This window comes from Oncorhynchus mykiss, chromosome 3 (genome assembly GCF_013265735.2).
Source record: "Oncorhynchus mykiss isolate Arlee chromosome 3, USDA_OmykA_1.1, whole genome shotgun sequence".
NCBI lineage: Eukaryota > Metazoa > Chordata > Actinopteri > Salmoniformes > Salmonidae > Oncorhynchus > Oncorhynchus mykiss.
The window spans coordinates 32,275,994-32,297,435 of record NC_048567.1 but is presented as its reverse complement, the minus strand read 5'-3'; the positions used below and the strand labels follow the sequence as shown (position 1 = coordinate 32,297,435).

Here is a 21,442-nt window from a genome sequence, read left to right as displayed (position 1 = left end):
CCCTCAAATGAAAGCTGACCGTCTGCACTTCACCCTTATTGTATCCTTTCAAACTCAAAGTGCTAGAGTACAGAACCAATATAAGTACTTTACACCACTGTTACAGTATACCATAGTAGAATCATTATAGGTGAATGAAGTAGTGTCTTCAATGCCCTCTACTTGCTGTCTACAAGCACTACTGTCTGCATTATTTAATTTCACCATTATGAGAGCACTATTAGTTTGACTTACAAGTAATTTCAACTCATGTACTCTTGGAATCAGAGGTCTTGGAATACAAGCAAACAATGAACCCTCATCCCCTCAATCACGATTTAGCTACCAACTTAATTTCATGGATACATTTTCTGTCAGCGACTTGGAGAATGTTAATAGAGACTTAGATATACAGTCTGTGTGGAAGTTGTGCTCTATTGGACTATCTATATGTCTACGTGTGTTTCTTTCTATACTAATGTTAGCCTTTGACATTGATGGAAGATCCAGCCAATATGAGAGATGGGCCGTCTACCTGCCAGAATACCTCTAATGACTGCCTTGACTACCCTTCACTGACCCTGTCCCTCCCACCCCTCCCAGAGAGAGGTGACGAGGAGGTAAGACATCCGAGAATGGGGTGAGGCAGTGCTTTGGGAAGACAGGGCTGTAACAGACCTACCAGTACGGAGCAGTAAAACGAAATACCTGAATTTGAACTTTGGTAGTACTATACTAATGTATCGATGAGAGCAAACTCAGTGTCCTGATCCCTACCAATTCAGCTGCACTAATTCATTGTATTATACTGTATATTGAGTGAAAGCATACACAAATTAATCATCTCTGATGTATTCTTATTTTTGTTGTCTGTTTCAGGAGGAAAGTGTGTATGGATTGGCAACGCCCACATCCAAGGAACCAAGCTCTGGGTATGGGTAAATGCTAGGGATGCACCGATATAGCATTTTTGGCAGATACCGATATCCAATATTTTCCTTGCCAAAAAAACTTGTTACTGATAACCAATATTTAAAATGTTTGCGGCCTTTAAAGCATTCTAGTACAGTTACATAGTTAACACACACATACAGTATGGACGCAGCAGTCTAAGGCACTGCAGCACAGTGCAAAAGGCATCACTACAGTCCCTGGTTTCCTATCCAGTCTGTATCACATCCGGCCATGCTTTGGAGTCCAATAGGGCTGCGCACAATTGGCCAGGCGTCGTCCGGGTTTGGCCGGGGTAGGCCTTCATTGTAAATAAGAATTTGTTCTTAACTGATTTGCCTAGTTAAATAAAGGTTACTGCCCAAAAAGTTATTTTGTTGGTATTTACGTATGTCCCCATTACCTGTAAAACATAATCAAAACATATTTATTTCACTTACTTGCTGTGCTGTTTCATTGTTCATTTGTTCAGTCGTTTCATTCTCAACCAGGATTTCTATGGAACGCCGTTTGGGTCTTTTTGCATGTCAAAAAAGATACACGTCACATAACACTATTTGACGTGTCAAAATGCTTGTTGACCAATCAGGACTTGAATGTGACTGCACGTCACATAATAATTTATCGCGTCCATACTTTTTTGTGTGTAGTTATTACACATTGATTACGCTATCACTCGTATTTCATGTGTCACAACGATTCATCGATACGTATGCTATGATGCTGGTAAAGTCTCGCGCACCTACAGTGCTGGTCATAAAAAAAAAGCTAGCTAGCTCATGGATGCAAACAATATTCTTCTCCAAAAACATAGCAAAACTACATCATCTGTTTCAGTAGCAATCATTATCTAGCTAACTATATAGCTAGGTGTCATCATCTAAAATAACACAAATTTATAAAACAGTTGTTATTTAATTAATGGTGGTCGGACCCATCTATGTGAAGCTAGCCACAATAAGGATTAGGCACAATAGTGGACTTTGCGGTTAGCCCTCAAAATAAACGTATGTCATTGACAGTGACGCAAGTGAATACAAATAGTAGAATTATACCATAATTGAATAGATCATGCTAAACGAGGTTGGAATGTTGTTAAATAAAATCAACAAAAGACAATCATTTGTTAATTTGACAAAAATCTGTTGAAATCACACTGAAGGTATTATACTTTAGAATTGCATTGGGGGCATACTTATTTCACTGTACAGCCTTACCTATGGATTGTGGATCAATGACATGGGGTATCAGTCTACTCAGTGACAGTCAGAGAACATTAGTGTCGTAGCTCTTATTGCGGGACTCTGAAACAACTGTGAATTGAGCCACATTTATTGTCAACCTATGTGTATTTTACAACATTAACAATGTCTACACGGTATTTCTGATCAATTTGATGTTATTTTAATGGACATAAAATGTGCTTTTCTTTCAAAAACAAGGACATTTCTAAGTGACCCCAAACTTTTGAACGGCAGTGTGCGTTATATAGGTATGCACGTCAGCTTTGACATCACATCACCGTTAAACTTGACATCGGGCCAATATCAATATTGGCATTTTTCCGATTCCGATATGTTCACCGATATATCGTGCATCCCTAGTAAATGCAACTACAAGGTGGCCACGGCTAAATTCAAGACCTAGCCATCACAACTTCAACAATTCACATATTGGTGAATTTTCCTTTTTGTATGCATTTGTACGCAACAAGTTTTAATAAGTCCAACCTAAGTGTATGTAAACTTCCGACTTCAAATGTATGAGATGAATAGTGATATTGACACAAGCTTTGTGGGGCTTGTATGCTTCCAGGAGGGAGTCAGAGGAGTGGAGCCAATGGCAGGGGGAGTTCAGAGGTCAAATCCGAGCCCTGCGACACTGGCTGAAGAGCATGGAGATGAGGCTACCTCCTCTGGACCATACGGTCAGTTGGGTTGTTGTGTTGCTCGTTTTCTTACCTTTCTCTCATTCACCTATTTAACCTACAGCTTGAATGTAATTTGTTTTATATATATTAAAAATACATTTTATGTCAACATTGCTAAACATCAGTCTTTTCCCCCCGTAAATTTATTCTCAGAGGTTTAGTGCACATTACGCAGTTAACAGTAGAATGAACAGGGCCTTGGCATATTTAGTAAAGCAACATCCTTGTAGTGAGATCTGCTGAATGAGGCTATCAATCTATTGCCATCATCATCAATGGATATCCACTGAACCATTAAAGACGTACATCGTCCTCCATCCTCTGTTGCTGCGCATCCAATTACCCAGAGTAAAATACACTGATGGAGAGGCGGCTGGATATTAAGTGAAGGAGAAGAATGAGTGAACAATGTTGATATATCATCCATTCACAGGATGCTAGAAGACTGGACAATACCCATCCCCCATGATGCAACTTGTTGGTCTAACGGTAATCGTGTGGGCTGGGAGAAATCCAAAGAAGATTTCAAAGAAAAACAGTGATTTGAGACTGGCCCCTATTATACGCCATGGCGCTGGGCTGAGCATCACTATCGAATAATATGCCCTAAGCCCCAGAGAAATAAATGCTCTCCCACCCAGGGGGCTGGCATGAGACCACTAAACAGAGAACGAGAGAAAAACTGTACAAACAACAGAGCAAGAGTCCGAAGAGGGAGACACATTACACATACAGGCGTATGACTTCAGACAGAAGGAAAAAGAGCAAGGGAATCAGTGAGAGAGAAGAATCTCGAGCCAGGCGGACTCAAGCGGAGATCGAGGTGGTGGTCTTAGCTCCTCCGTGTCCTGCAGCAAGTTTCCTTTGGGGAGAGGGGCAGGCAGGCAAGCTCTTTTGTGCTGTGCTGGGACAGGGAGGCTGGAGAGACGCTCAGCAGTGGAGGCCCACTGCACACATGAGCGAACAGACTGAAAAGGACATTAGACTCAGATGGGAGGATGAGGATGGAGAGAAAAGAAGGAAAGAAAAACAGGATCTTACCGAGTCCTGTGGTCTGGCCATAAAGGCATTTGTTGTGTTTCCCCCAGCCATTAGTCTTTTTTAGCTGTTAGTGGCGGACAATGACATCTCAGCGTTGCACAATAATTAGTGTGTCTTGAAGGGTGATATTTTATATCACAAACAGTAACAGTGTTCTTTTAGACTTAGGATAATGAACAAGGGCCTCGACTCCGATAACTAGCCTAATCCACAGATTTAAAGCGGACTAGCATGAAACATCAATATGACCAGACTGAAGAGCACACCAAGACTCTTTACAACATGAACACTGATTGAATCAATCGCCATACTGTGTGTTTCAGCATCATGTCGCTCCTCTCTGCATTCCTTTAGCCTTTTTGTCTTCTTTGTGTTTATTTTTTTGTGTGGTTGTGAGCACTGTGTTACCTCAGGGGGAAAGGAGGACCTTATTGTGATTGATAGGTTTTGGTACATTTAGTGTTACTAAAAGTTCCATTGTGTCACGCGGGACTGGGTGGGTGCAGGAATCAGACGCAGAGAGAGTTCCACTGAGGTTAAGTGCTTTACTCAGGCACAACAAAATAATAAGCCCAACAAATACAGGGCGCGGGACACACAACGAGACAACCCAAAAACCACAGGGTGCCAAGTTAAAGTAAAGAAAATCCACCACTACCTAAAATGCACACACACGTAACATAAAGACAATCCCGCACAAAACAAGGGCGGGTCTACCTACTAAATATAGGGAAGCTAATTCAACCAAACAGAAACACAGGTGAAACTAATAAGACAAAACAAACAGACAAACGAAAAATGGATTGGTGGCGGCTAGTAGGTCGGTGACGACGACCGCCGAGCACCGCCCGAACAGGCAGGGGAGCCAACTTCGGCGGAAGTCGTGACAGTTTGTTTGATTGATTCATTGATTACAACGCTAACTGGCGTAACAACTGAATTATTTCATTTTATAATCAGGGTTTAAACTGGATAAATACACATGACCTTCGGGTGAACTTATCCATCAAGCCAAAGCCAATTGTTTTTCTCTAGTTTTTCTCTATTCAATTGCAAAACATTTTTGCATTATGATGCCATCGTCACGCTTTGTTTTGTTTGTGTGACTCAAAAATGTGTGTATGACACATGCATGACTCAACTTAAAGGAGTCAGTGTTCAATTTTTTTTTTAAATGAGCTATAAGGTAGACCCCTATGTTCAGTGGTGAGCTGAGGGTGTGTGTGTGTGTGGGGGGGGGGGGGGGGGGGGGGTCCTGTGCCTCTCCCAGTAGGCAGGGGGTTAAATGCAGGTAGTCTTTTATCAGCACTGTGCCTTTATCACAGTGCACCCCTCCATAAGCCTTTTGTCATGTTAATGCTGCTAGTCTGCACCACTGCTGCTTTCAGTCTGGTCTGTGGGAACTCGTTCGTTAGCTCGGTGAACTGCATGAATGAGACACAACACAACTTCCCCCAACACGCCAACAATACACAGGAGAGAGACACACCTGCTCCTTTACACATGCTCTGACAGTGGAGCCATGTTCATTAGAACATACTGTAGCAAAATGTTTTGCAATGGAAAATTTGACATTTGACTTTTGAACGACAATATCAGATAGTACTTCACTGTTTCACTCCACTTCGGGACATTTTATTCCATTCCGTGGCTGTTGAACGGCACCTTGTTTCTCCGTACAGCCTAGCAGCCTCCATAAACCAAGTGAAGGCGATTCATAAACAGCTGTGAAGCAGAAATTTGATTTGTTTAAAATAAAAAGTCGGCCTAGAAGTGTACGCTGAATGTTCCACCTGGTGAAAATGACTTGAAGTGATGGCACTGTGTAGGAAGTGCTGCGTTTGCGTCATTCAAAACTCAGAAAAGCGATCTCTCCATTCAGAGGGACGTATTAAGGCCAAAAGTTCCCCTCTTCTTTGTTCCGTCCCCCCGCTATTGAGGAACTGCTGGATAAAGAGTGTCTGTGTCCCTCTGTCTCTAAAGGTCTCTAATTTCCCTTGGTCCACTGCAGAGTCTGCATCTCAAATACGCCCTGCATACATAACCTGTAAACAGACCAGGAAGAGGGGTGAGAGATAGCAGCCTATTCTCCTCTCCTCTGTCTTGATGACAGTGGGAAAACAGAAGCCCCTCTCTCTGATGACGGCAGATAATGACTTGGGAAGATAGGTTGGTGTTGATTGCTGTGAATCACCGAGTGGTAAAGTTAAGGAGGGGAGGGATTGTGTGTGTGGTGGTGTGTATGTGTGTATGTGTGTATGTGTGTATGTGTGTATGTGTGTGTGGTGGTGTGTATGTGTGTATGTGTGTATGTGTGTATGTGTGTGTGGTGGTGTGTATGTGTGTATGTGTGTGTGTGTGTGCGTGTTTTCATCATGTTTTGAATTGTGGTTATCCACTTCTTTCAGGTCCTGGGATTGTTTGTGTTTTTGTGTTTCTTTTACAATTGTTGTCATCAACCTTTGCGTCGGAATGCTGAAAGGTTATTGACAATGTAGCGGCTTCTTTTATGTTCTGACTCTTTACTTGTTGTGGAAGCTTTCAATCGAATCTTCCTGTGAACAGACCAATCACATAAGGGGGTTGGGTCGTTGATTTTGTGGTTGAATCCCTCCACCCTGTGACTAAGATTTCCAGTATCCAGGCACCCCAGGGAAGCCCCTAACTCCTTTTTCACCAAAACCCACACATTTCATGGAAGTGTGTGTGTGTGTGTGTGTGTGTGTGTGTGTGTGTGTGTGTGTGTGTGTGTGTGTGTGTGTGTGTGTGTGTGTGTGTGTGTGTGCCTGCCTGCCTGCGTGCATGCGTGAGTGTGTGTGTGTGTGTAATGGTGTTGAATGGTGCTTTAGTTTTGACCCATAAAAGGGACCCCTTTTTCATTTCCTCATGAAGAGGGCTCCCTATCTGAGGGGTGGGTGTGGCTGCCAAAGTGCTAATTACCACATAGGCTACTGGAGCCATAGAGGATCCACTGAGGTCTTGTTTAATTTGAAGGCAGAGCAGAGAGGGAAGAGAAGGAAGGTTGTGGAGGAGAAGGGGGGACATGCCAGGCAGCCAGCAGGATTAATCTACTTTAGTGCTCTCAGGTCTTCTAGCACATGGGGTCTGTGATCAAATTTGGCCCCATTTGCAACCAATTTGGAATCGTGTTCTGTCAGGCCCCTATATCCCCCATATCAGAACCTACACTTCCCAGTCTTACATACAACATAGGGGGCAGATGGGAGGTTAATGGTAGAGAAACTGGGAAATTATCAATTGCCTGGCTGCCCAGCCTGTTGATGGTGTGTTGCTTCGTAGCCCCATTGATAGCCAGTGTTCCAGTGCTTCTTCAACTACTGTACACCAGCCAGTCTTTTGGAACGGGGGTTACGTGTGGTTAAGGCCATGGTGTGAGATGGAAAGGGAGAGCGGGTTTGGTGAAACGATTCAATTATTTCGAAGAGGATTTGGAGCTAGCTGAAAACCAGGATCAGGTGTTGTGGGTTTAGAACAGTGGCACTGGCATACCGGGGTCTCATCCATGCCAGACCCACTCAGGAAGAAGGAGGAGGGCCGGCACACTTGCTCTTCGTTCAACAGCTGAAGACACTGCTGCTCTCTTATGGGACCAACCAAGCCCTTGTCTTGGAGTATTGCTATTATTTCGAAAGCTTGATCTTGTCTGCCGAGAGTATAAATCTCTCTGAACTGTCGGTTGCAGATGTCCGTGCATTTCTGTCATTGCCTGCAGGTTCAGATCTCTGGGACGGAGAAGGTAAAGTATGGGAGGTCCTAATATGTGAGGCTAGTTTAACTTAGGACACACAGGGATGGAGTAGTCACAGGGTTAAATAACTTGACCCCGTGGGGGTCACGCTATTGAATTCACTTTTCCTTCGCAGCCAGGGCATTTTCAGTCTCCTTTGTGATTCATGCTATCACCCCCTTCCCAGTTACTCCTTGTCCCTCATTGTTTTCAAAGTGTCAAGTACACTGTCATAAACAAACATTCACGCCTGAGAAAATAAGCCTAAGCAAGGTTAAATCTCACATGAAGACGTGCAATACTGGTATGACAGTATCTTGGCATCAGTGTGAAACATGTTGTGTTTACACTACAGAAAGATGGTGTATTGGTAATCAGCTAATCCTGGCACAGTGACAAGGGAGGGACATGTGATTTCGTGTCCCCTTCTGTCTTTGCACAGAAAGAGTCCATATTTCGCCCCCTGTTCAATCTGCCATGCACTTTCTCCTCTGACTAATCATTCTAGAGACATTGATTCCAATGTCACTTCGCCACCACCTACATGTACAGATTACCTCAACTAGCCTGCACACTGACTCGGTACCGGTGCCCCCTGTATATAGCCTCGTTATTCTTATTGTGTTACTTTTTATTATAACTTTTTATTTTAGCCTAGATGGTAAATATTTTCTTCTTCTTGAATTTCACTGTTGGTTAAGGGCTTGTAAGTAAGCATTTCACGGTAAAGTCTACACTTTTTGTATTCGGCGCATGTGGCAAATAAAGTTTGATTTGATTTTGAAAGACTGTAGATTATAGAAGAGGGAGGGGGCTTGCACGTGTACATGAGAGAGAGACCGAGAGTGTGTGTGAGAGAGAGGGAGAATATTGGAGGAGGGAGAGAGAAAGATAAGGAGAGAGAGAGAGAGAGAGAGAGAGACAGACAGACAGACAGAGATGTTAAATTAGGTTGCTCAGGGCTTCAGGGAATAAACACCTCTTTGAAGGGAGTGACCTAAAATGCACCTGTCCTCCAGGGCTTCCAGTGCACCTGCTGCCCTGCACCTGTCCACTTACTCACAGCTAGTAGTACTCCCAGCTCTTATCCCAGGGGAGATCACGACACACATCATCTCCAGGTGATCACATGAGTGTGTGATTAGCTGGTTTCATTCAACAGGGGTGTTGGTTTCCCTAGTCTTAGTCTCCCTATAATAGATATAATAGGAAGTAAAACAAGTGTTAATGTAAAAAGACAAATCACATGTAGATGCTATTGTATAGTTGAGATGTAGTTAGATGCAAATGTAGTTTGATAAATGACCTCCACAGGGTTCCGTCATAGCTTTCCCAGGAGTCAGAGAGGTCTATTTTGCCAACATCCAATTTTCTCAATTTCGTCTTCATTTACCTTCTTTGTTTTTCATAGGAGTTGTATGGGTCTGGAAGTGAGTTGAGAAAAGTAATCAGAGATGTTTTTACAGTAATTTGCTGTCTTTGTTGCTGCTGTGAAGGCTGCTGCACTGACTGAATGGAGATGGGGGGGAATGGGTGTGGGTGGGTGAAGGTCCCTCCTATTGTGGCCTTGCGTTGCTTGCCCCTGCCGGCGCTGTGTGAGCTAGAGGCAGAGGAGAAGGGGCTGGAGGCAGCTGGAGGCATGTGAATGTTTCCAGGAGGGCGACCCGGAGCTCTTTACAAAGCTTTTTTCTCACTCTCTCTTTTTTTTCCACCACAAGCAGCATGGAGTTTCAGAGCCCAAATAAAACCTTCTAAGGGAGGGGCTATCGAGGGGGGGGGGGGGGGGGGGGGGGGGGGTTAGAAAGGAGGAAGGTAAGGGAAGCACTTTGCTGTCTAACTGTCTGGCACAGGAGCACAAGCGGAGTAGATTGTGCCTCTGGCCTGCGGTCATATGGATCTACCAGAGTGTGATCACAATGCAATAACCATTTTCTGGCTGGGAACCCGAGGGAATCTAGTTGAGCCGTTGAAAATACATTGTCTTGATCCGGGTGCACCATCATCCTATTGGTGGTGTGAACAAGGAAGGAATTCCTCTAGCGGAGCTCCAACAACAAAGGAGAGAGGGAGAGGAGCGGAGCTGGTGGGAGGGGAGGAGGGGGTGCTGTGAGAGGGGAGAGGAGGACATTGTTTGCCTGTGGCTGTGAGCAACGGAAAGCATGGGTTATCAGGGCTTGTGTGTTTTTGTTTAGAGAGTGTGTTTTGATGTGAGGATGTCTGAGTGAGTTGTGAGTGTATGTGCGTGAGGAGACTTCTTGGGAAGGGAGGGAGGCCAATTCAAAGGATGCTCAAACAAGGCAGGATTTTTTTTCTTTCCTTTTTGAATGGTGACTGAGGACTAGCTGAATTCCTTTGCTCTAGCCGTTGTGCTCGTCTCTGCTCCAGGGTAAGTGTGCGTCACCTAAATCTCAAACCGCCAAAACTGCCACCAGGCCTGGATTGGCTTGTAAGAAAAGTTGAGTAGGAGTTTACTGTTCTGTGATTGTAGCTTGGAAGAGCATGTGATGATGCAACGTGGCTATGGCCATTGGTTCACTGGTCCACATTGGCTCAAAGGGACAGTTCCGAGTCTGAACAGTGAATGTGAAGCTAGAAGTATGTTTTTATTTTTACTCCCCACGTAGGAAATATGTCTTTTTGATTGTTTCACACAGTTGTAAGTATAATGTCTTCATGATAATGGTAATGTGCAAGATAGAATATTCTAATTTACAGATTTGATTCGGGAAGAAAGTAGTGAGTTTGATATGTGAAATTGGGACAATTCTATGGACCCTTGCTACATTTTGTCATGATCAGAATGATAAAAAAAAAATAGCATTGTGGTGCTAGAACCAACATGTGCAGTTTTAAATGCAATTCACCAAAATATCAAACAATTTCACCATTGGATGCAACCGTCACATGTTGTCTTACCATAGACAATTTTCATCTTGGGTTTAATGTATTAGATATTTCATATTATTTCCTAGGTGCAATGTGAGGTGTTTAAATCAACAAAACAGTTTGATACAATTGTTTGTGTTTTAGTCTCGAACGGATGACCTTTTAAAAAAAAAAAATATCTGTGAACGCACAGCTGTCGGCTTTAATTAGAAGACCGCTATCTTGATTACCACATAGAGACCCTCCGTGAATTGGGACTGGCCTGTCTTTGTGCGGCTCCAAGATTGTAATTCATGATTATTATTCTGTGGTTAATGGAATCAAGGGTCTGGTTTTGCCCGTCAATGGATGCATTTTTTTGGTTTGGGATACACTCTGGGACAATGGTGCCAAAAACACCAGATTCTCTTTTGTGTGTGAGTGTATGTCGGTGTAGGTGTGGGTTTCTCACAGACACTCACCGAAAAAGAAACGCACACACGTTCAAACTGTCTAGTGTCCATCAGTGATAGGATACATAGATTTCCATTTGTAATGATGGAGATAACAGTATCAGACATTTCACTGCCCTTTCAGGTCTCATTGCATGTTCCATATATTGCAGAGTAGCCCTTTATTGCGACTCTAAATTTGATTAATCGGGAAATGGTCTTGCAGGGACGGACCTTGAGAGCACACAAAGGGCAGAGTCTAAATCGAGGGTCATTTCTAGAGAGGTTAAGTGGTGGATTGGACCAGGTCATCTGAGATATGGGTTCGGTGAAATGGTTGCCTGGATTCAGCTTCAGCGCAGAACAAGCTACTGTGCACAATTGTATCATATAGCAATATGGCCTTAATAAAATGTGTCAAAACAGTATCATTTAACCTGTTGTAGATTGATTGCCTGGGTGGTTTGAATTCTTAGTTAAATTGCAGTATGTCCTTGCAGATTATTTGAGATTTTGATGGACCTGGAAGATGGGCTCTTAGAATGACCCAATTACCTCGTACAGTAGAGTTGATATACATAACTGATAGTTTGGTCGCTATAATAGTTGACCAAATAGCTACCCCGGACTATCTGTATTGACACTTTTTGCACTAACTTTTGACACTTCACATACGCTGCCGCCACTGTTTATTGTCTATCCTGTTGCTTAGTCCCTTTACTCATACCTATATGTACATGTCTACCTCAATGACCTCATACCCCTGCAAATCGCAAGGTTAGCGTTACTCATTGTGTATTTATTCTTTGTGTTGTCATTTTTCACGTTTTCCTCTCTGCATTGTTGGGAAGGGCCGTAAGTAAGCGTTTCACTGTCAGTCCACCCTTGTTGTTTACGAAGCATGTGACAAATACAATTCGATTTTATTTGATTGGATTGATGCGGTAATTAGCATCCTCTGTGTTTGTTTTCAGATGGCATCTCACTGTTAATGTAGTAAGTGTGTCAGCAGGATGTCACACAGCATCTTCACGCTACATACAGTATGTCTCATGGGAATAGTTTACGATAGCGCACTCAGGTAGCCTGGGATCCAACCTGATATGCTCGGTTTCCATTGTCTGCTATTTTGAAGTGAAACAATGAGCAAACAGGATGTCTCAGTTTGAATTCCAGGCTACACGCTTTATTTACAACGGAGGCCTACCCTGGCCAAACCCTAACCCGGATGACGCTGGGCCAAATGTGCGCCACTCTATGGGACTTCCAATCACGGCAGGTTGTGATACAGCCTGGAATCGAACCAGGGTCTGTATGGATGCCTTTTGCACTGAGATGCAGTGCCTTAGACCGCTGCGCCACTTGGGAGCACATCAGGTGCAATAGCCAGTCAGACATGGCACACCCTCACCCTTTTTGCCTTGGTTTGTTAACCTACTGAACATGGACACAGCCGCCTGGCCACAGACACTCTCCTCTGGAGAATACGAGGATGTGATTAAGGCTAACAGGGTAATCATTGATCTTGGGCTGGGGCTTTGTCTGTGAGCCACTCTCCTCTCTGATCCTGTGTATTCACAGAGTTCCCCCTGGGATCCATGCTATGGCCTAAATCATCTGCGTTGCAGACATGTGCATAGTACTACTGTGGTTACAATAATGCACAGAGAGCGGCCTAATCAAAATGTTCAGTTCAGCTACACTCTTATTATATCATAGAGGACAGATACGTCCTGGTTTATAATGGGGATCATGGCTGTGAAGCAGAATGAACGGAATAGAATTATGAATTATGAATAGAATAGAATAGAATTCCAGTATGACATGAAACTGCTGACAGAGGCACAATGGGGTTTGTGTTCTGCTACAAGCCGAACAAGCTGTTTTCTCTCCAGCAAAGGGAGCAGCCGAATCTAGTCATGCAGCTAACTGTTTCGAGCTCCTAACCTGTGAGTACTGAATATTCATTGTAACCAAAGAACAAAGAGCGGATACAGCCAGCAAAGATGGCACTGTAAAATTTGGTGTCTTCTGGTTCAGCGAGCCAGTAAAACAGAAAACCCTCTTGGCAGGTTTTTTGGAGCCAACTTCCTCAATTTATCTGACCCGACCAGCCGAGACTAGTTGCGACCAGCCGTGACCTGGAATGACCTGTTGTCGATCCAGAGGCACTAATCCACTCTGACCTCAGAGGAAGCAGTCGCAGCCGAGTATAGCAGAGCCCCTCCCTGGTAGCCCCTGATGGGCCCACCTCAGCCCCTATAGGCCAGGACAAATACCCTCACCTTTGAACCCTTTGAGTCCCTAGTCATGGGTAAAACTCATGGCAGTTATGTTGGAATTAGCCAATGAACTCTTGGAAAAGGATGCACTGTAAGCCACGCAAAGATGTTTAATACTTGAAAATGGTGGACTGTACTGTGGCTTACAGTCCAAATTGTTGTGATGATGTGATTTGTTAGTGATCAGTCACGGCAGCAATCTTGCTGCTATTACCATTCACAATTATGTACAGTACAACCTGTTCACAATGCTTCGTGAGCCCAGTGTCTCTGCAGTTATGTCAGGTCATCACAAGAAGATCAGAAAGCGGAACGGTGTCCTGTGTCATCATAGACATCTTTTATCTGTGATTCCCCGACTATGCATCACTGAGGGGGCGTTTTTATGCCTGTCATATTTGATTATGGGCTAAATAGTTTCCTAAATAGTGGTCCTGCCTGCCAGAGCTCAACAGTGGGTTTGCTAACAGTGGGTATCCTTGAACATTCTGTTTTCAGTGGACAGGCCTGTCACACACATTTCAATAGCCAGAGTGTCTTAGCTGGTGCCTGGTGCAGACCATCCAAGACCAAGAGAGCCCAGATCCGTGCATGTATGACAAAGAACTAGGCTTGTCTGCACAGTAAGCCAGCCAGGAGTCCCTGGCTCTGCTGTGCTTCAGTTGATTTTACTGTACTACTCTTTCTCTCTCTCAACAAATGGGTTGTGGCTGTAGTGGCACGTGGTTAGAGATGGATATGTTTCTGCAGTTGTAGTAGTTTTCACCATATTTTAGTTAATGATTGCTTTCACAAGTCGTGCACATTGCAAATAATGATATTTACCATTATCCAAAGTTGGTGCAATAACATCAGAGATCAACAAAACATATAATATAAATCAAACTGTTTTGGGGGGTCAAAGAGGAATGATTTTACAGTTAAGCCCCCTTGTCTCACTCTAGGCATCTGAAGGATCTCCTGCATGCATGGCAGAGGGGCCCACTCTTGCCTATTACCTCACTATCCCCTGGGCTGAAAGGTTATGGGTAATCTGATCAGCCGGCCCAGCTGCCTGGGCCAGAAGTCCAAGCAGGTGAGGTCCGACGAGGACTTCCTGAAAGAGTGCTACCAGCGGCGGCGCGAATGGCAAGCTCCGCCCCTGACGCACCACGGGGAGACCAGGCGGGAGGAGGTGGTCAGAGAGAGGGAGGAGGAGGAGGAGGAGGAGAGGGTGACAGACAGGACGAAGGAGGATGAGGTAGAGGATGAGGTATCTCACAGCAACACCCCTCCCTCGGACAAACCCCTAAGGACCAACCCCTCCCCCGCCCCCACGGTCACCACCACCAGTACTCTGGACAATGCCTGGCAAGGCACCCCCTCCCCCATCAAGACTTCCAGGAACAGCACCCTGACTAGGAAGGCCGTGGTCCAAGAGATCCCCTATGGGAGATCCCCTCTAGCCCAGCCTGGCTCAGTCCCAGGCTCAGCGGAGAGGAGGGCCAGCCTCCAGAGGAAAGACTCCAGAGAAGGAAGCCTCCAAAGGAGAGACTCTAGAGAGGGCAGCCCCTGGTCCTGGAAGACCTTGGCCTCCCGCGAGGTCACGGAGGTGACGGAAGTGACAGAGACAGTTGTGACAGAGATTGTGGAGGTGACGGAGTACCCGTCTGGAGAGAAGGGCGGAGACCCCATAGTCACCAGGACTGTTAGGGTTCTGACTGGAGCAGCTGAGGAACTCGCTGAGGTCAATATAACTTCAACAGCAAACAGCCTCTCTAAAGTGTCTATTATTATTCAGTACAGTAGACTAGGATTTGACTTTCCTTTTTCCCCCCTTTCCATTCCATTCTTTCATTAAACGCCTGAACTTCACCTTTTCATCTTTACCGCTCTGCAATTTCCTTAACATCTCTTCAGCAGCATGTGCTACAAGAATGTGTTATATTTTTGTCAGGACGGTGCTCTTTTTCAGAAAAGTAGATTGCGCAATGAAGTCGGCTGTTGTGTTGACGTTTATATTTCTATCCCAGCTGCAAAGTGATGGACATTCTAGTTCAGACCAAGATTCCAGCTTGGATCGTTGGAGGGTAAGATATCCAGTGCATTGGTCTGTTTTTTTTATGTGATTTACTGTTTAGCATTATCTCAATTGCCTCTGCACAGTATGAAGGTAACACTGCTATTACAGAATGGTTCCATGGTGTCCATGTTTTCATATGGTTGAGTTACTATAAACAGTGTTAATGCTGTGTCATGCTCTCTTTTTCCTCAGGGAACGAGATCTGTCTTGACTCTGAGAGATGATTTTGCAGATTCTGAAACGTTCCATCAATCCCTGGAAGCACTGTTGACCTGGGTCTGTGAGATAGAGGAGCTGACAGCCAATCAGAAGCCTCCATCTTCAGAGGTCAAAGTAGTGAAAGCACAGCTGCAAGAGCAGAAGGTACAGTACCAGTCAAACGTTTGGACACACCTACTCATTCAAGGGTTTTTCTTGATTTTTACTATTTTCTACATTGTAGAATAATAGTGAAGACATCTTCAAAGTAGCCACCCTTTGCATTGATGACAGCTTTGCACACTCTTGGAATTCTCTTAACCAGCTTCATGAGGTAGTCACATGGAATGCATTTCAATTAACATGTGTGCCTTGTTAAAAGTTCATTTGTGGAATTTCTTTCCTCTTAATGCGTTTGAGCCAATCAGTTGTATTGTGACAAAGTAGGGTGACATACAGAAGATAGCCCTATTTGCTAAAAGACCAAGTCCATATTATGGCAAGAACAGCTCAAATAAGCAAAGACAAATGACAGTCCATCATTACTTTAAGACATGAAGGTCCGTCAATCAGGAAAATGTCAAGAACTTTGAAAGTTTCTTCAAGTGCAGTCGCAAAAACCATAAAGCGCTATGATGAAATTGGCTCTCATAAGGACCGCCACAGGAAAGGATAAGTTCATTAAAGTTAACTGCTCCTCAGATTGCAGCCCAAATGAATGCTTCACAGAGTTCAAGTAACAGACACATCTCAACATCATCTGGTCAGAGGAGACTGTGTGAATCAGGCCTTCATGGTCAAATATATTAAAATAAACCACTACTAAAGGACACCAATAATAATACGAGACTTGCTTGGGCCAAGAAACACAAGCAATGGACATTAGACTGGTGGAAATCTGTCCGTTGGTCTAGTGAGGACAAATTTGATATTTTCTGTTCCAACCGCTGTGTCTTTGTGAGAACCAGAGTAGGTGAACGGATGATCTCCGCATATGTGGTTCCCACCATGAAGCATGGAGGAGGAAGGGTGATGGTATGGGGGTGCATTGCTGGTGACACTGTCAGTGATTTATTTAGAATTCAAGGAACACTTAACCAGCATGGCTACCACAGCATTCTGCAGCGATACGCCATCCCATCTGGTTTGTGCTTAGTGGGACTATCATTTGTTTTTCCACAGGACAATGACCCAACACCCCTCCAGGCTGTGTAAGGGCTATTTGACCAAGAATTAGAGTGATGGAGTGCTGCGTCAGATGACCTGGCCTCCACAATCACCTGACCTCAACCCAATTGAGATGGTTTGGGATGAATTGGACCACAGAGTGAAGGAAAAGCAGCCAACGAGTGCTCAGCATATGTGGGAACTCCTTCAAGACTGTTGGAAAAGCCTTCCTCAAGGAAGCAGGTTGAGAGAACGCCAAGAGTGTGCAAAGCTGTCGCCAAGGCAAAGGGTGGCTACTTTGAAGAATCTCAAATATATTTTGATTTGTTTGACACTTTTTTGTCTACTACATCATCCCATATGTGTTACTTCCTCGTTTTTATTCTACAAAGTAGAAAATAGTAAAAATAAAGAAAAACCCTTGAATGAGTAGGTGGGTCCAAACATTTGACTGGTACTTTAATTTACAACACGGTACACAAAATATCTAAACTTACACACAGCACCCACGGCTAAGTAACTATAATGTTTGATCAATCGCATGAGGACACTTTATCTATGGAAAATGGCACTGAGATCATGGAAATAGTAAAATGCTCCCTTTATTCTATTAAATCCCTTGTATTCAGGGCTGAATAGGGAAGGTTCACTCGTACAATTCCTGGGAGGATTTTTTATTTTTTTTAAGCCATTCACCTTTCAGTGTGAACCGGCGCCCATTGTGAGTACAGTGGGTGAGGTGAAACCTGCCTGGCTCCTCACAATGCAGGCCTGACACTTGAGATGGTGCTTTCACTGCACTCACACAAAGGCAGGAGAGACAAGAAAAGGCACATACTGTATACCCAAATGTAAATTCTCAGGGCTAGCAAGTAGCAATGACTCTCTGCAGCTAAGACCGGAGTCGTCTGAGCTGGGGTTGTCCTAACTCCTAATACGTCTATTTGAGGTAATCTCTGGCTTTACACTTCACTTCTCAATAGTTGTAGCCTATTTTCAAGCATTTGTAAGATTACACGGAATGTTCCAAAGTAGCCCATCCCCGACTTATCACAGGTTTTGACTTTTTTATCACTGAGAAAATATCTATGAGTCTCACCATCAGAAAGACAACAAGTAAGAATTGGCGTTTTCCCTGGTCAGGTACTGTGGTCAGGTAAAACTCCTGGTCATAACAACAATAAGGCAATGGCTGAGTATCCATTATCATCTCACAGCTCCTGCAGCGTCTCCTGGAGGACCGGAGGCATAGTATGGAGACCATGATGCTGGAGGGCCCTCATATGGCCGAGGCCTTCCCAGGGGAGGAGGGGGAGCAGGCCAGGGTCCAGCTCTCCGCGCTCAGACACAAATGGGAGGCCTTACTGGTAGATGCGGTGAACAGGTCAGCTCATTGAACTGTGGTGCTCTCCCTTCATGTTAAGCTATGCTATGCTTTGCTATGCTATGTCATGTTATGTTTTATTTTGCTTTGCTTTGCTATGTTATGCTATGCTATGCTATGCTATCATGCTGTTGGCAGCGTGGCTGAGCTGTAATGTAATGGGTGTTGTGTATTGGTGTTGACAGGCGGGGAAATCTGGAGCTCATCCTGCCCAGGGCCAAGCTCTTCCAGGAGAGGGTGGACAGCCTGCAGCAATGGCTCATCTCTGTGGAGCAGGACTTGGCCAAGCTACGCAATGCTGAGAGGGAAATGCTACACCTCCCCGAGGGTACGGAGGAAGCCAAGGTAGGACATCATCTATGTATAAGTTTCTTCTGTATGCAGACCTATACCCTGTGCCATATACTGCATGTTTATATACCAGTGGAGGCTGGTGGGCGCAGAAATCATCTAACACAAAATGGCTGACATATTTTTGGAATACCCCTCAGGCTGTGGTGGAAGAGATCAAGGCGAAAAACGCTGACTTGGTGAAAATTCAACAGAGCGGTCATGACCTCAAGGAGAAGATTTCAGGTACATAAATGAATGTTGCAAAATCAATGCGTTTGTAAGTGTTTACCCTTACCAATACACAAAATCCATCAACAGATGACTTACATAGAGAAACAACATGATAAGCGACATGCCACAGGAGGGAGAACAACACATAATAATGGCCGGAACGGAGCAAATGGAATGGCATTAAACACATGGAAACCATGTGGTTGATGTATTTGATACTATTCCACCCATTCCGCTCCAGTCATTACCACGAGCCTGTTCTCCCCAATGAAGGTGCCACCCACCTCCTGTGCTACATACTAATAGTAATAACATGCTAAGAGCACTAACATGCTAAGAGTACCGACATGTTAAGACTACTAACATGTTAAGAGTACTAACATGCTAAGAGTACTAACATGCTAAGAGTACCAACATGCTAAGAGTACCAACATGCTAAGAGTACTAACATGCTAAGATTATCCACATGCTAAGGGTAGCAACATGCTAATCCTACACGTCTTTGTGTTGGTGTGGTCCCCACAGAAGAGGAAGCCCAGCAGGTGCAAGAGCGTGTGGACAGCCTGAGGATACGCTGCTCGGTGTTGAGCCTGACCAGTGGTGACGTGCTGCAGAGACTGGAGCAGGCCCTGGAGGCATCCAGCCGCTGCACCTCCAGCCAGGAAGACCTCCACCTGTGGCTGGGCCGCATCGAGAGGGAACTGCTGGGGCCTGCTGGGGGGCAGACTGGGGGTGGAGACACGGCGCTCTGTGCTGCAGAGAGACAGAGGGTAAGCAGCGGGGCTTAGCAATATTGCCTGTGTACAATAATTGATATGAGGTTGATGGATTGCTTACTCACCAGTCATGACTACTCATCGGGTCCTGTGCATTTAGTCCATTTTGATAGTCTTCTGATAAGGATGAAGTAGTAGGAACTCTGCACACACTTCAACTAGACAGCAATGTGTACTTGTGTTAACCTTCTGTTAACCTGTCTGCATGTGTGTGTTATTTATTGTCAGTTGGAGCAGGCTGTGGTGAAGGAGATGGCCTGGTTCAGAGACACTGCCCTAGGCCTGGAGCAACTCAAAGCCATTACTCTGGAGCCTGAGCTTATCTCTGCCCAACTCTATGAACAGAAGGTGAAGAGACCCATTGGAACAACATTTTAAAAGCTACTTTGTCCCTTAGGGCCACCCTATACAAGCCTGTTCAGCCACCTCTACGTATGCCATGTTTTGTTTCACAACCAGCTATGTAGATTTGTGTAGAGGTCTGATGATGTGTGAAGATAGAAAATATTTATTGGTTTGCAAAGGCTTGTGCGTTTGCCCAGTATTTTACATTACCTTCATTTTAAAATGCCCTGCTTTTGTGTTGTTGTGTGCATGAAGATCCTTGCGGTGGAGATTCTGCAACACAAGTTCAACATTGAGAAGATGGTGAAGATCGCTGAAATCTTGCAGACATACGGCGATGAAGGGGAAATAAGGGATCTGCAGGTACATACTGTACCATCTTACCCGTGATATCATCTGAATAGAAAACGTTCAAACAAATGAGACAAATGAGACAAGCTACTAGCATACAGGTTAAAGCTGTTGTCATCCGATCTCCCCAGACCCCGTTGGATGCCTTACAGGAACAATGCAACACCACATCCGCCACCAACTCCCATGTGGTCCTGCAGCTGGAGCATGCCCACTCCCTCTTGGTTCAGTTCACTGAGGGCTTTGCTGAGGTGTCACCATGGCTACAGGAAACCCAAGCGCTCATTGGCCAGCTCTCCCTGAGCACCATTAGCTACAAGGCATTCCGAGAACAACAGGACCTCTTACAGGTACTGTACCAGAGACCTGCCTTTGAGTGGAGGGACAATTCTTTTTTTGTCGTCTTTTTTTCTCCCCGTTCAACAATGGTGCCCTTTTAGACTTCATAGCTCCCCCTCCGTTTTCTGCTCGAATGTGCTGTTCTACTGTTCTTCCCTTGTAGATTGTTTGGCTCCGTTCATTAGTGTACTTTAATCTACTTCCTGAAAGGATAACATTGAACATTCCCACAGGTACATAAAGACATCTCTATTCTCCTAGGTAGTTCATGGAAAGTGAGACAAGGTGACCCGTTTTACCTTTCCTCTTCAACAGTTCTCAGGGATAGAATTGAGACTCCTCGTTTTTCAAACATTTAAGTGCACTCTACAATGCCTTTACCATGCCCAAAAAGTTATCTGGGTCATATTCATTAGGTACCAAACGGAAGAAAACGTGTAGGAATTACCTGAATTTGTCCAATAAGAAACTGTCCTTTTAGTTTTCAGTTTTAAAACTTTTTACTACTGTGTGCCCTAATGAATACAACCCAGATCTATGTGTCTCGGGATCTATTTCTATGACACCTAACTGTTTCTCACCTAGGGCCTAAGGGAGTCCATAGCAGAGCATAGACCTCTGATAGCACGGCTGTGCTCGCTGGGGAAGCGTCTGTCAGAGCTTAGTCCCGCCCAGGGGGAGGAGTTCTGTCATAGCGCCACAGAGGCTGAGGAGCAGCACAGGGCCATCAGGGACAGGGTCAGAGAGGCTGCCAATCTGCTGGAAGAGTCCCTGCCAAGATACACACAGGTGACAGTTAAACACGCACTGCTGCATGAACACATGCGCACGCAAGCATGCACGAAGACTGTCTTTCGGACTCTCTGTGGTCACTAAAGATCCCATGACACTTATCGTGAGTAGGGGTGTTATCCCCGGTGTCCTGGCTAAATTCACAATCTGGTCCTCATACCATCATGGCCACCTAATCATCCCCATCTTACAATTGGCTCATTCATCCCCCCTCCT

At 44.7% G+C, this 21,442-nt stretch overlaps 1 protein-coding gene across 5 annotated transcripts in view; it reads left to right on the top strand.

The window, feature by feature from the left end:
* Window positions 1-454: 454 nt before the first annotated feature.
* macf1b (microtubule actin crosslinking factor 1b) overlaps window positions 455-21,442 on the top strand; it is a 42,236-nt gene continuing 21,248 nt past the window's right edge. For 2 of the 5 annotated variants that reach the window (XM_036973880.1, XM_036973877.1), the window contains exons 1-12: window positions 9,445-10,035; window positions 14,193-14,974; window positions 15,261-15,317; window positions 15,503-15,673; window positions 17,893-18,059; window positions 18,245-18,404; window positions 18,551-18,635; window positions 19,149-19,393; window positions 19,628-19,747; window positions 20,000-20,107; window positions 20,227-20,445; window positions 21,020-21,223. In XM_036973880.1, coding sequence (XP_036829775.1) covers window positions 14,273-14,974; window positions 15,261-15,317; window positions 15,503-15,673; window positions 17,893-18,059; window positions 18,245-18,404; window positions 18,551-18,635; window positions 19,149-19,393; window positions 19,628-19,747; window positions 20,000-20,107; window positions 20,227-20,445; window positions 21,020-21,223 — 2,238 coding nt within the window. In that variant the 5' untranslated portion in view covers window positions 9,445-10,035; window positions 14,193-14,272. Of the gene's footprint in view, window positions 600-858; window positions 912-2,745; window positions 2,858-9,444; window positions 10,036-10,159; window positions 10,306-14,192; window positions 14,975-15,260; window positions 15,318-15,502; window positions 15,674-17,892; window positions 18,060-18,244; window positions 18,405-18,550; window positions 18,636-19,148; window positions 19,394-19,627; window positions 19,748-19,999; window positions 20,108-20,226; window positions 20,446-21,019; window positions 21,224-21,442 lie in introns of those variants that run through there. The other 3 variants (XM_036973881.1, XM_036973879.1, XM_036973878.1) reach the window with 3 other exon arrangements.